The 13603-nt window shown below is 42.0% G+C and overlaps 1 protein-coding gene across 9 annotated transcripts in view; it reads left to right on the top strand.

Moving 5' to 3' along the window:
- The window catches only part of dlg3 (discs, large homolog 3 (Drosophila)), a 70547-nt gene extending 57004 nt beyond the window's left edge, over positions 1-13543 (top strand). For 3 of the 9 annotated variants that reach the window (XM_029513337.1, XM_029513339.1, XM_029513341.1), the window contains exons 14-24: positions 4433-4547; positions 5781-5957; positions 6036-6111; positions 6636-6738; positions 8412-8453; positions 8590-8640; positions 8738-8839; positions 8914-9086; positions 9329-9438; positions 9527-9618; positions 10432-13543. In XM_029513337.1, the coding sequence (XP_029369197.1) occupies positions 4433-4547; positions 5781-5957; positions 6036-6111; positions 6636-6738; positions 8412-8453; positions 8590-8640; positions 8738-8839; positions 8914-9086; positions 9329-9438; positions 9527-9618; positions 10432-10538 (1148 nt within the window). In that variant the 3' untranslated portion in view covers positions 10539-13543. Of the gene's footprint in view, positions 1-4432; positions 4548-5780; positions 5958-6035; positions 6112-6635; positions 6739-7354; positions 7401-8411; positions 8454-8589; positions 8641-8737; positions 8840-8913; positions 9087-9328; positions 9439-9526; positions 9619-10431 lie in introns of all 9 variants that reach the window. The other 6 variants (XM_029513338.1, XM_029513342.1, XM_029513340.1 and 3 more) reach the window with 2 other exon arrangements.
- The last annotated feature ends 60 nt before the right edge of the window (positions 13544-13603 follow it).

Raw genomic sequence — 13603 nt, forward strand, 5'->3', positions numbered from 1 at the left:
TCACTCACTTTCGAAGGAATGGAAGTGAGGGATGTGCATGTCCAGATACTATCCTTTCTCACTATCAAGGAGTGCATTTACACTGAAATGGAGAAAAAGTTTAACTCGTTGCACTTATACCAATATACACTACAGCAATTGGTAGCGCTATTTTAGCCACAGTCTACATGTCCCTCTCTTGGATCTGTGTGTTCTCTGGCTCGACTGTTCCTGAGATCATAACGCACTCTCGCATTACATGTACATGCCTGCTGTGTTGTATAACTGGATCAAAGAGAAGCGACCGTCCCCCAAAATAAAACTGCTTTAAGACTAATGAGGGCACACAGTGGGAGTGAGAGATGCAGAATAGTCCCAGTTTCTATTAGCTGTCTGTTCTTCCTGTGGGTCACTCCTAAAAATATGGGCTTGCTCTTGTGTATTAAGTTCTTTAATGGGCAGTGATTTGAAATTGATAATTGTGGACAAAGTTGTGCTTCTGAGTAGGGATATTAAAGAATGATCATGTTGGATTGACTGTTCCAAGTAATTTGTTAAATGAAACTGCACATGCATTCTTAACCAGATCAGTTAGGTTATATCCTTAAAGATTGTGCCACATGTCAGCAGATACTCGGGGTTACCTCACCGGTTGCAAGTGTTTTACTGTATTATCTGTTGTATGTGACAACTCATAATGTGATTGTTAAGTACTACTTAGGTATTTTGATTGCAAATAATCAGTTAAGGGCAGTACGGTGGCATATTGGTTAGCTCTGTTGCACCACAATAAGGGTTCGGTTCCCGGGCCTGGGATCTCTCTCTCTGTGGAGTTTGCATGTTCTCCCGTGCTTGCATGGGTTTCCTCTGGGTACCTCGGTTTCCTCCCACTGTCCGAAGACATCTTGTTTAGGTTAATTGGTGACTCTAAATTATCCGTAGGTCTGAGTGTGTGTGTGTGTGTGTGTGTGTTTGTTTGTCTCCATCTGTCTCTGTGTGTTGGCCCTGTGATGGACTGGCGACCTGTCTAGGGTGTACCCCACCCTCACGCAGTGTGAGCTGGAATTGGTTCCAGCAACCCCGTGACCCGGAAACTGAAAAACGGTTGAAGATGGATGATGAATGTTGAGTAAAAACTTGAATTTTGTGTTGTCAAAGCTTTTTTTTTTTATGCCTTTTTATGAGATAGCTGATTGTAGCAGGATGGCAGGGAATTTAGGGAATAATGATGATGCTTTAATAATCTCAAGCCACATGTTGTGATTCATGGTAGGTTATGACCGATTGGCCTGACTGATTACCTGGCCTGAAATTTAGCAATTTTACCCATCACAGGGCAATATATTTTGGTCTCTTTTGGCTCTGATCAGCTGCCTGTCCCTGGACCAGTGTCCTCCCCATAGTACAATCTGATTGTGTACATTTCAGAAGCAGTAGCCTACCACCTGTGATGACTACTCTTTACCCAGAGGTCACAGTCTGGAGCAGCTCTGGTTGGGCTGAGAGTCAGAGCTGAGACAGCAGACGTCACAGAGGTTATAAACACCACAATTCTTTAAATTGAAATTACAATAACAGCTTGGTCTTATGAACAATTTGTTGGTCCAAGACACATCCAGAAAAAAAGAGAGAATCTAGTGCTGCGAAGCTCGGGTAAGTAGCTGATCTGAATAGCATGGGTTTAAAAAAAAAAACAACACACTTTTGAACTCAATAAATGATGAATGAATTTGAATGAAGCCACTAAAAGAACAGAAAGTCATGAGTCACTGAAAAGAACTAGTTTGTGGAGCGGGTTGTTAGTCACTTAAGAAAGCAGCAGCCTGAAATGCTTGACTAACAGAAACTTCATAGTCATACTTTTGTCAGCAAATGAAATAAAATTTATTTAATAAAATTGTATTCAAATAAAACTGAATTAAGTCAGTTAAAATGCGCACTAGTACTAATGATAAAAGTATTACATCATAAAACATGGGAATCTATTTCCTATTTAGCATCATGAGGCTAATAAATCAAAATTTCTTTCTCCAAGTCTTCATTGCAGATTGATAAATAAAATAAGAGCATTTCATTATTTCTACTGCCAAGCCATATTGGTTATATCAATTCCTGTTCAACTTGATTACAAATAATCACTATTAACCCTGAAATAACCCAATCAGTCACAGTCACCATGAAACCCCAAAGACCACAAGGAATGCAGTTCAGGAAGTTGTGTGTGTTGTGTAAGATATTTTAATATTAAGTATTGACTAGTGCTGGTACAGTTGTAACCTTGGTTGGGCAAATAGACACAGAACTTTTGTTTCAGTATGAAATCCTGATCTCCTGTTTTATACCATTTTTGGTGTGGTTGTTCATAATCATTCACAGGTATTGCAGCTTTTTCTAGTACTGGCAGTATCCTTCCTCTAATGAAATAGAAAGTAATATATTTTAAGGAAGTGCACATTGCTGATTGCTTCGTGGTTTTGACTCACTGGTCATTATGTATAATTCTTTTCAGTCACACACAGATAATGTGATGTCCAATTGATGATGTGATTTTCCACAAGCACCCAACTTTTCCCTTTTTAAAAAGTGTTCGAGCTTCTAGCTATTCCTGCTGCTCTTGAATTGTGGTTTTATTTGGGCGTTAGGAATGTGAAATAGCGAAGCATTTAATTCTTCCTTTGCTCCTCACATCTCACTGACAGCGTTCTCAGTCAGCCTTTCGGGTTGGTGGTATTGTGAAGCAAGGTATTAAGACGGCTCTCTCTATTTAGATACTCTTTGTCTTGTCCCTCGGCACCTCCCAAGCTGCTGCTTCGTGTGCTTTATTCTCAAGTCTTTCCTGTGCCTGAGAGCCAAGTGGAGTAGTCTGAAAGGCTGTTTCCGCGTCTGACGTCCCTGTTGTAGGTGTGCTAGGACGTTGCTCTGGGTTACAGGCAGTCAGGCGGTGTCTGGTTACCTCACCTTGCAGCGTCAATCTGTATTGTTAACCTTTAGAGCAGAGATCAGGGTTGAGAGCCGTCACCAGGTCCGGGGCAGGATCTGTGTTTACTTTGAATCCCCTCTAGGATTTGACCAGGGGGCCAATGGCTTGTTTATGCACCTGCCCAGTATTTTCCAGGAGCCTGGACTAACTTGGAAATAATTTTGTAGGCACAAGTGTGTGTTTTTCAAGGCTCCTTTTAGGTTTGTTCAACAGACTCTGGACTTTGATCTCTGCTCACGCTACAGGAAGTGTTGCTTGCTATGGATGATTAAGCTGTAAGGTAGGCGTCAACCCCTATAGGCAAGGCACTAAAGGAGGAGTGGATTCAATGTTCATGATAATCTCTGGCAGTTTTTTTTTCTCCCCTTTTACAGCCTCATTATGATAAAGAAATTGACATGTTTTATTATTTGAGCGATAATGTAAATGATTATAATTTGTTATAGTCAACTAAATTCCTTTGGCAGCTGCCCAGCATGAAATAACACGTAATAATGACCTCAGTCAGCACTGAAAAGTGTCAGTTTGCCCAAAAATATAAAAATGACAGCAGTGTCACTCACTGCCCTTTTACAGTCCCAATGCCTGCTTTGTGTAATCACATGAGCTACCTTGTCGACTTGTTTTTCTAGCTGCATCTGCCGTCCTGTTTATCTAACTGTGTGCAGTGTGTTGCGGTGACCTGGCTTGTTCCAGCAGCACTGGGCACAGAGTGCACTGTGCACCGCAGGCTAATGAGAGCATTATTAATGAGAAGGTCCAGGTGGATTCATACATCATAGCTGTGCTCCTGAGCAGCAACTGGATTTACACATCTATGATGAATGGTCATGCATTTGGAATTGTTGGAGGCTCCCCCCCCTCCCCCCCTTTTTTTTTTTTAAACCACACTAAAGAGACCATGTTGAACTTAATTAATCTGTGTAATTAATTACCTGACATGAGACATTACTGGATGTGTACGGCAGATCTGTGATAAACCATCTGTTCCTGAGGTCATTAATCAGCCAAAGGATTCGCTGAACCCTCCCTCCATTCACTCCAGCTCACTGCAGTACAATGTAATACATAACAATTGCCAACAATTTTCCAATGAAGTAAGAAAGCAGGGTCCAGTACTGTAGTGGATTTTTTTATTATCTTTATCAAGGAGGTTGTGTGTACATCCATATCTGTGTGTGTTAGTCTGCAAAATTAGGTAACCACTAACAAATCAATGAAAACCAAAAAATAACATTAACATTAATTTGGAGATATTTTTCCTACAAAATAATGTATAGCTCTTCTTAAGAATCAGGCATTAATGAGCTGTGAGTTTGTACAGTCAGTTTAGAAGTCCAGGTCACACTCTGGATCCTTATTTGACATTTTATCAATTCGGGTGTATCAACCTCAACGCCTAAAGGGTAGTGTATTCCTGAAAACCTATTTTTAGGTGCTCTGACACAGTTTGCTTTGTTTGTCACATTGCAGAGTATAGCCGCTTTGAGTCCAAGATCCACGACCTGAGGGAGCAGATGATGAACAGCAGCATGAGCTCAGGATCAGGCTCCCTGCGCACCAGTGAGAAACGGTCTCTCTATGTCAGGTAAAGCAGGAGCATGCACGCACACACACACTCATTCACTACATCAAGTTTAAAGGTGTGTAGTCAAAATAAACACTTGTATAATCAACCTCCATCTGCCTTTGGAGGAGGATAGAGCCTGAAGTGTCATGTTGTCATCAGCATGTAATATATATATGTATTGTACACATGTGATGTCGATTGACAGTGGAGCTTGTCAGTGACCTTTATGGCGTCGCTATGACACTTTGGGCCGTTTGTCAAAGTGGATGGATGTTCATTTAGGAATTAAAACAGGTGGCATCCTTCTGTTCACATAAACACACAGGTCACAGAGGACACACAGGGGTCAAGGTAAAAGGATTGTGTGATGTAACGCCGTAGTCCAAGTGCTTCCCCTTATTTCTGCTGAGCCACTAATGCGTTCCCCTTAACCTAAGCCTCAGAGCTGCATTACTAGATTGATTTAGCCTGATCTCAACAGGAATGGACCTTATCCAAATGTTTAAAAAAGAATATAGGTCTTATCTCATTGGACACGTGTTATAGTCAGTGATAACTGGTTCGACTCAGGCCTCTCTTATAGACCCCACATGTGCATGTACAGCCTAGTCGGCTCCTGTGTGTGTGACTAAGCCCACAGTTATGTTGCAAAAGCTGTGTAGTTAGCCGGTTGGTGCAGGAGCCACCATGTCCTCACAGCCCACCCCCAGGAACGTGGAGGCATTAAACCTCTAAGGTGCAATTGGCAAAAAAAAACAAAACAAAACACAGAAACCTTGTCACATGTGCTCACACTGTCTTGGAAAAGCACTCCAAGTATGTCAAGGTGCATTAACATAGTTAATACCAGGAGTTTGATCATCATTTCCTAGCTAATGTTGAAAGTTCAGGACAGTTTCGAGAGCACTCTTTACCCACTACTGTGTGCAGTTTCTGTTGGCAAAAAACAATGGATAAAAACGACCTAAGCCCGTGTGTCTGCTGGACCATGGTATGTAGTCTAAAGTTGTAGGCCAAGGAAACTTAAAACCAGTAAAGCAGGTATGAATACTGCAGGCAGTCTCTGTGGGTTCACTCACACAATAAACAATAGGAATGTGTTATTTTGTGTCACCCTCCTGTCTAGTCGAAAATACATGCTATTTTGTCCCAAGGGTGGAGACAGACTAATTTGATCATCGTCCACGTGGACTCTCAACATACACCTGCTATAGAAAGAAAAGAATGTAACCAAAGACTTTGATTTTGCAGAGCTTTGTTTGACTACGATCGAACACGGGACAGCTGTCTGCCCAGCCAAGGCCTGAGCTTCTCTTATGGGGATATCCTCCACGTCATAAATGCATCTGATGACGAGTGGTGGCAGGCCAGGCTGGTCACGCCACATGGAGAGAGTGAACAGATTGGGGTCATACCAAGCAAGAAAAGGTACAGTCGCTCTTCATATGCAGAAATGAAGTGCATTCATTCCCAGTCTAAAGTTGGTTCCTCTTTTCCCTCCATCAGAGTGGAGAAGAAAGAGCGGGCCAGGTTAAAAACAGTCAAGTTCCACGCCAGGACAGGAATGATTGAGTCTAACAGGGTAAGTGTGGAGGACCAGCTGCTCCCTGACCCGGTGCCAAAGAGCTGCTGCTGGGCTCCCAGGGAGATGAACTACCCCCCCCCCCCCCCCCAAATGTGGGAATGAGACCAGCACCTGCTCACTGAAGCGAGCACAAAAAGTGCTCATATTACTGTGTAGATTACACTGCAGCTCTGTAACCTCCACAGATTGTGCTGAAAAAACAAGAAATGCACAAACAAAAATGTTTTTGTTTGTCAGAGGCAGATCTATCAGATTTCAGTTATAGAAGCATAAATCAGTGGTAACGCTGTATCTGTATGAGAGGAAATAGAATTTATTGAAAGCTGTGTATGTTGAAGGTGGAAATGCCATTCATTTCAATCATCTCCTGCTCCTCATTTTCATTATTTGGTGTGTAATGTTTACATTTCATTTGTTTTGGTTGTTTTTGTTTGCATGGGTGTGGAGTACCTTCATTGAAACCCATTTTGCTTTTGTTTTCACCCTCTCATTGCCCCCTCCCTCCTTCTCACCTACAAAAGCAGCCAGTCAAAGTAAAGCGCAAAAAAAGCTTCAACCTCTCACGCAAGTTCCCGTTTTACAAGAGCAAGGAGAATATTGTGCAGGAGTTGGTGGAGTCTGAACGTGAGTACCAGCTGTGTGATCGGGGGGGGGTTGGTTTTCCTTTTTTGTCCTTTCCCCTTCATGCTTCAGTTCTGTCTCTCCAATTTTCATCTTTCCGCTCATCTCCAGGGATGGATGCACAACGCTCATCCCTTTTCCTGCTGTCCCAGAGAGACGCCCCACATGGAGCCGGCATCAATCCGGAGATGTGGGGGTTCTCTCTGGTGTCTGTGCATCTGTCTGTGGGCTCCAGAGGAGTGTGTGTGTGTGTGTGTGTTTGTGCACGCTTGAGCAACCTTTTGGCTGCATTAACACGCAGGCCTAACTCTGTGATGCTACTCTCTGTATAAATCCTCATCAATTCTGCAGTCAGTAACTGACCGACTGGACTCAAACTCAAACACTTAACGGGTCAAATTCCCATTTTAATGGGCATGTGTAATTGTAATTGTAACGCTGTGGCTAACTATGAACAAAGTGCGGCTCAGACTTCATGAATAAAGCACAGCACCATTTCAGTGGGCTTGGTGAACACGACACAGCACTCCTCTCCCTCTCTGCCCAAACTCTCACTAACCTTCTTCTTCCTGTCTGCTCTCTTCTCTTGGTTTCTGCTCTCACCTGTCGGGACACCTAGGACTTCCCAGGGTTAAGCGATGACTTTTATGGATCAAAGAGTTTGAGTAAGTGTGTGGTTGTACTGTGAAGCAGCTGTCCCCTGAAGTTCAGAGAAAAATGTTTTGTCACTACAGATCCAGCTGGGAATGCAAAACCACACACATTTAGGACACACACACACACACACAAAACATGCACTCAGATTCACATAAGTACAATTTGGGCAGCTGAGTGAGAAGTTTACCTCTTCCCAGTGTCTCCTGGAGTTCTTTCAGTTAAGCTCACAGAACTGAAATGTATTTGTCAATCGTTGCTGTGTCAGGGAAGCGTTTTTCCCTCCACTTCCCCAAATCAACCAGCTCTTGCCTGCATGTTTGTGCTGGCAACAGCCCCAGACAGAACCAATTCATTTTCAGGCTGTCCGTCCAGACATCCATCGCTTTGTTGTAAATATTATATATCAGAAGATAAACGCCAGTTTAATCTCTCTTTCTCGTTGGTGAGAGACACACACAGATTTCTTGGAAGATGAACTTGAGATGAACTGTTTTTGGAGGTTAAAGGTCACCTCACAAAACCAGGTTTTGGCCAGAAGGTTCACTCTGTGATAATTTTAATGAAACACAAATGTCTAATAAGATATAATTATAAGTGACATCATTATGTTCAGCAAAATCACCTTTGGCTATAATTCGTTGCTGTAACTCAGGAAGGGAACGTAGTGACCATATTTCCTTTAATCTGTCTGCTGGCACACGCAGTGATTCTAGTTTCTTTCTAGTCTTTTTCCTGATGCGAGAGCCGCTGCCAATGGCATATTTCTGCTAATAGCAAACATTGGCCAGGGAGTTGTGGGTCATTTGGGATACTGTCACAGGAAACACTTAATTTCCTATTGCCTGCACCTAAAACCACTTTGCTAGCATTGCCTAGTTTTTCAGAAACATCCTGCTTTTTTCCTGGTTGCTTTTGCGGCAGGTGAAAATAATTTTCACCCTTAAGAAGAGAATTTGTTTCAGTATTACTGTCTTTACTGTTTTTGACATCATTTACACCTCACTGTCCTGTTTTTGCAGAATGCCTGACATCCAACACAAGTGACAGTGAAAGCAGTTCGAGTGAGTCGCCTTAATTATTTGCTCCCCCCAAATATGAATAAGATTGTAAGATGGTAAATAGCTTTGTGAGATGGCATTTGTAATGTTCTCTGTTTAAATGAGTTGTAACATTGTCAATAATTTCCTGCTATTACAGAGGGACAGGAGGACACAATTCTCTCCTATGAGCCAGTCATTCGACAGGAAAGTGAGTGAACTGCAAAAAGAAAAACAATGATGGGATATTTGTTTATGTCGAGCATTTGTCTTCATCTACTTTTTTTCTTTTTTAACATCTGATTCAGTCCACTACACAAGGCCTGTCATCATTTTGGGCCCAATGAAGGACAGAATAAATGACGACCTCATCTCAGAGTTTCCCCACAAGTTTGGTTCCTGTGTTCCCCGTGAGTTGGCACTCTGCTCAGTACACCAAACAGCAGCTGTGGCAAAAATAAACTTGTTCCATTCCCTTCTGCAGACACAACTCGTCCGAGGCGAGAGAATGAGATGGATGGCCAGGATTACCACTTTGTGGCCTCGCGGGAGCAAATGGAGAAAGACATTCAGGATAATAAATTCATTGAGGCTGGCCAGTTCAATGAGAACCTCTACGGGACGAGCATCTTGTCTGTCAGAACTGTGGCTGAGCGGGTAGGCCTTCAGACTTGGATTTGGTTTAACCAGAGACATTTTGACTTTTCTGCCAAATCAGGCGGCACAAAAGTGTAACTCATGTTCAAACACCAACTTTCCCTCACTTGTTCCTTTTCAATATTCATTTTTGTGGCATTACAAGAGCCATAATTGGCCCCTCTTTAATATGTGGCCCAACTGTGTGACCAAAATGATTTCATTTTATAGTATTTTTAACAGAGTGTTCTAAATGCCTTCAGGGGAAACACTGCATTCTGGATGTGTCTGGGAATGCCATAAAACGACTGCAGCAAGCACAACTTTATCCCATCGCCATCTTTATCAAACCAAAATCCATTGAAGCCCTAATGTGAGTTTGGATTGTAAACAGTAACCAAAATAACAGGGATTGAAATTGTGTTTCTTTGATAATAACTAGAAGCACTTGTGTTTTTCAGGGAAATGAATAAGAGGCAGACATATGAGCAGGCCAATAAAGTCTTTGACAAGGCAGTCAAGCTGGAACAAGACTTTGGAGAGTATTTCACAGGTTGGTCTCACTGCTACTTTCCAATAATTAAGAGACTGAACATTTTGACCAAAAAGAAAAAGACAAGTGGAAAAATTGATTCAAAACAATGAATGGATGAAAAAAGCTGCAGATCTTTTGATCTGCTTAATGAACTAATTGTCATTTTTTTCATGTAATAATGTGCTCACATAATCTGTTTGTGAGTGGACCGTGGCTGTCGACGGTCTTCTACAGAGTCAGCAAATGTTTTATCACCCGACTTTAACCTTCTGAGGTTTCTGAAGAGCTGTAACATTTGTTATGCTGTTCTGCCACACAGAGCAATAACTGACTCATGTAAAACAAGTCATTTTTCTGGTGTCTTTACAACAGGAATGAAAAATGATGATGGCCTATAATCAGGGTTATCCTATACAGCAGCAGTGGACCAGACCTGTAATCTGGACATGTGACTGAGCAGAATGTTCTAGTCCAAAAACTTCCTTTTAAAAAGCGTTTACACTCTGCATTGTTGAAAACTTGTGTAGTTGTCATGGCAGGGAAGATCAGGAGCTCGTCCAGTTCACTGAGCTTTGTAGCAAATGAACTACTTTATTTCAAGTATCATTGTTATTTTTATTTATTTCTTTTTAAGGAACACACACAAGGAAAGTGGAAGGGAGAGAGAAAAGCAGTCATCTGAAACCTTAAGACGGAATTTGAAATAATTACAACAGAAAACAGGCTCTTGCTTCAAAATAGTTTCAGATTAATTTTCTACTGATCAAAAAGTTGGCATATTGTTTAGCTCCTGATGCAACTAACAAATCCATGTGTAATGTTTCTCTGCAGCTATTGTACAGGGTGACTCACTAGAGGAGATCTACAACAAAATCAAGCTAATCATCGAGGAGCAGTCTGGTCCCTACATCTGGATCCCCTCCTCAGAGAAGCTCTGAGCTCTGCATCGGTGCAGAGCAGCTCCCCTCCTGTCTCCCAGAAACCCCCCCACCCCCACCCAGACACCCCACCCCCCTTCTCCTCACCTCCTTTTTGCAGATATGTTTCATATCAAGTTTTAGTGTCATCATTATGTTACTCTCTAAATGAAAAAGAAGTCTTATCACCATTACTGTGACTGTGCACACCCCTGCATGAGTTTCTCAACAAATCCATTCAAGACTGGAAATGCCATTCCAAAGGAATTTGTCAAATGAAAACAAAAGGGAAAAGGAATAATTCCTTTTGTGAACTGGGACTGACTGAAGATCAGAATGTTTTACAGAAATCTGGTGAGGGGAGTTGGGATTCAAAAAGAAGTTGCAGGGGAACAGAGACAAATCATACCAAGTTGGAACACTTTGTAAATGTTCATCCAAATCACATTTAAAGAGACACAAGATGAGAAGTTGAAGACCAATTAAGGGTTTGGTTTATTTTTTGTTTTTGTTTTCTTTTCCCTCTTGGTTTCTTTTTTTTTCTTTTTTTCTAAAGACTGGATAAAATCGAGCCCTGCTGATGGTACTGTTCAAGGAGTCATCTCTTGTTTATAATGACTGAGGAAATTAGAGGAGGAGCCTACAAACTGGTGATCTATTTATCACAAACCAGCTTGCTGTTTGGTCGTCTGCCAGTTGTCTGTGCTGCAGCTGATAAAGACATCTCGGGAGGCAGATCAAGACGAAGAAATGCATTGTGAATCTACATTTATATTATGAAATCACAAGATAAACGATAAAATCCTACAGAGATTTTACTACATATTAAAAAACTACACATTTTACACTTCACTAGAATTGTCAATTTGGAGGGCTGTTAGTTTTCTTATTTTTTCTTTCGTTGTGGGATTTTTTTGCTTGTGGTTTTTAGCTGCTCTGTAAAGGATGGGGGTAGAGAAGTGTAACTGGGCTCTCTGCAAAACACCAAACTGCCTTACATCAAATATAAATTCTGTTTTGTGGATACCTGTTGTCTGTGAAGGAGGCTGCACACAACTGACAAGGAAGACAGAGGAACTGTTCTCATCTTTCCTTCCTTTTTTGTGTCCTCCAACTGCCAGGAGGCCTGATTTGAGTGCAATAGATAAAGTGTTGCCTCTGTGGGCATCTTTTCTCCCCTGTATTTCAGCCTTCTTACTGTGGAAACATTTGGCCATTTGATTACAATTTGGACAGCCGGAGCCTCCTAACTCATGTTGAGCAGCAGACCACCCTATTACACTCTCTGCCTCTCTGCCAAGAGGATTCTCTTCTGATTGAATGGTCACATGGTACTGTCCTATCTACCACCATGACGGTGGCCTAAAACGGGTAGAACAAGACAATAATTGTATTGGATGTCCTAAAAATTAAAGAGTCGCTATAACCTGTTTTGGAGTGTCCCCCTGTGCCCCCACCAAAAACACTAAAGTTGGGTTTGATTAAACCTCAATGCTTTGTGTATCTATAAACATATGAAATCTTGATTCTGTTGTTGGCAGGTGCTGAACCACTGCTGAGCTTGTATGTCTGGGGTGAGCTAGACCAGCTCAGGAATCTTAACGTACAAATACCATTTCCCCTGCGACTGAAAGGCCACGTTTAGGTGACGACACAAAAAGTTCATAGCACGAACGAGCACTCAAGGTGCAGTCACGTAGTCAAAGGTAATCAGCTCGTATTTCACGTTTCTCTCGATGTGGGGAGCTCGTCCAAGGCCGTCGGCTGTAACTCGGCTTCACCAGGATTGAAACGACCTGCTCTGCACCCCCATCCAGAGCCTGGCACTGTGTGAATTTGTGAGATGGCACCTCTGAAGAAGGAATACTTCGGCCCCATTCTTGCTTTGCTCCTCAGCTTTTTGAAGAGTGCAAGGAGATTTTTTTTTTTTTTTCTCTTCCTTCCTCAGAGAGCCAAACCCAACAGGAAGTGGTAACCTAGACCTCTGGGGCCCCCCCGGCTCTCTCCCACCCACAGAGCACCTGCATCTGCAGGCACCACTGCTAAACCAGCTGTCATTACCTGTGTCAAAACCAGAGTTCAGGGAATAACCGAAGGGAACAGAGCCATTTATAAACTGCTTGCAGACTGTTTCAAAGGGTGTGGTAGCTGTACAATGTAAATAAGCCCCCAGCAGATCCCCCTCACCTGTGCTTCATGCATGTGTGAATCAAACTGGGACAAACATGTTTTATAGACCACAAATGTCAGGTAAGTAAAGTTTGAGCTACTCTTAAGATATACTTTCCATACAAATGTGCTGTATTGTTGGTATTTCTCTTCAAATGCCTATTGGAACACTTAACTAGTCAGACGGGAATTCACTTCCCTCAAATAGGGCCTGTCTACATGTGATTTATTGTGGAACGTGTCTGGGTGTATAGATTTAAAAAAATATATTGTAAAATAATTCAAAAGAGATGCAGGCAGAAATTTACACATCACCACAGAAACCAAGAGCATTGATGAAGACATCATTAGAAGTTTAGAATCGGTCATCTCTGGTGTTTAACTGAAATACAGCTGACTGTTAACAATGTGTGTGGTATTCATACCTCAGTCAGCCATGTCAAAGCCCAAAGAACTTGATTTCATTTTACTCTTTCCACTGAGGTTGTGGTATATAACGAGATGGAACCTGAATGCCTCTGTGTGTGTATAACTGATGAGGGTCTTTGTTCTCTTGAGAGAAATGATGACATGTATGCTTTTATTTTTTGGGTGGGGGGGTCAGGGTTCTTGTTTGTACTTTTGGGTGATGTTTATGTTATAGCACATCTGTGCAGTAAGTGCTTGCAAACATGAACCCTTTGATTGTACAGTAGTTTCCTTCCTGTCACTGCAGGTGGTACAGCCTATCAGGACACTTGGCCTCATGGTCTTCCCTGTCCTAGTCATGAGGGAACACAGTCCTGCAACTTTTGTTCGGGTTTTATTTTGGGACTTGACAAGAGTTTATTTGTTTGAAAATAAAATATGTGACTCAATTATGATTTTGATGTGCTTGTTATTCCACTTGAATTGACACAGTGGTTCTGAGGAAATGT

The sequence above is a fragment of the Echeneis naucrates genome, chromosome 10 (genome assembly GCF_900963305.1).
Source record: "Echeneis naucrates chromosome 10, fEcheNa1.1, whole genome shotgun sequence".
NCBI classification, from domain to species: domain Eukaryota; kingdom Metazoa; phylum Chordata; class Actinopteri; order Carangiformes; family Echeneidae; genus Echeneis; species Echeneis naucrates.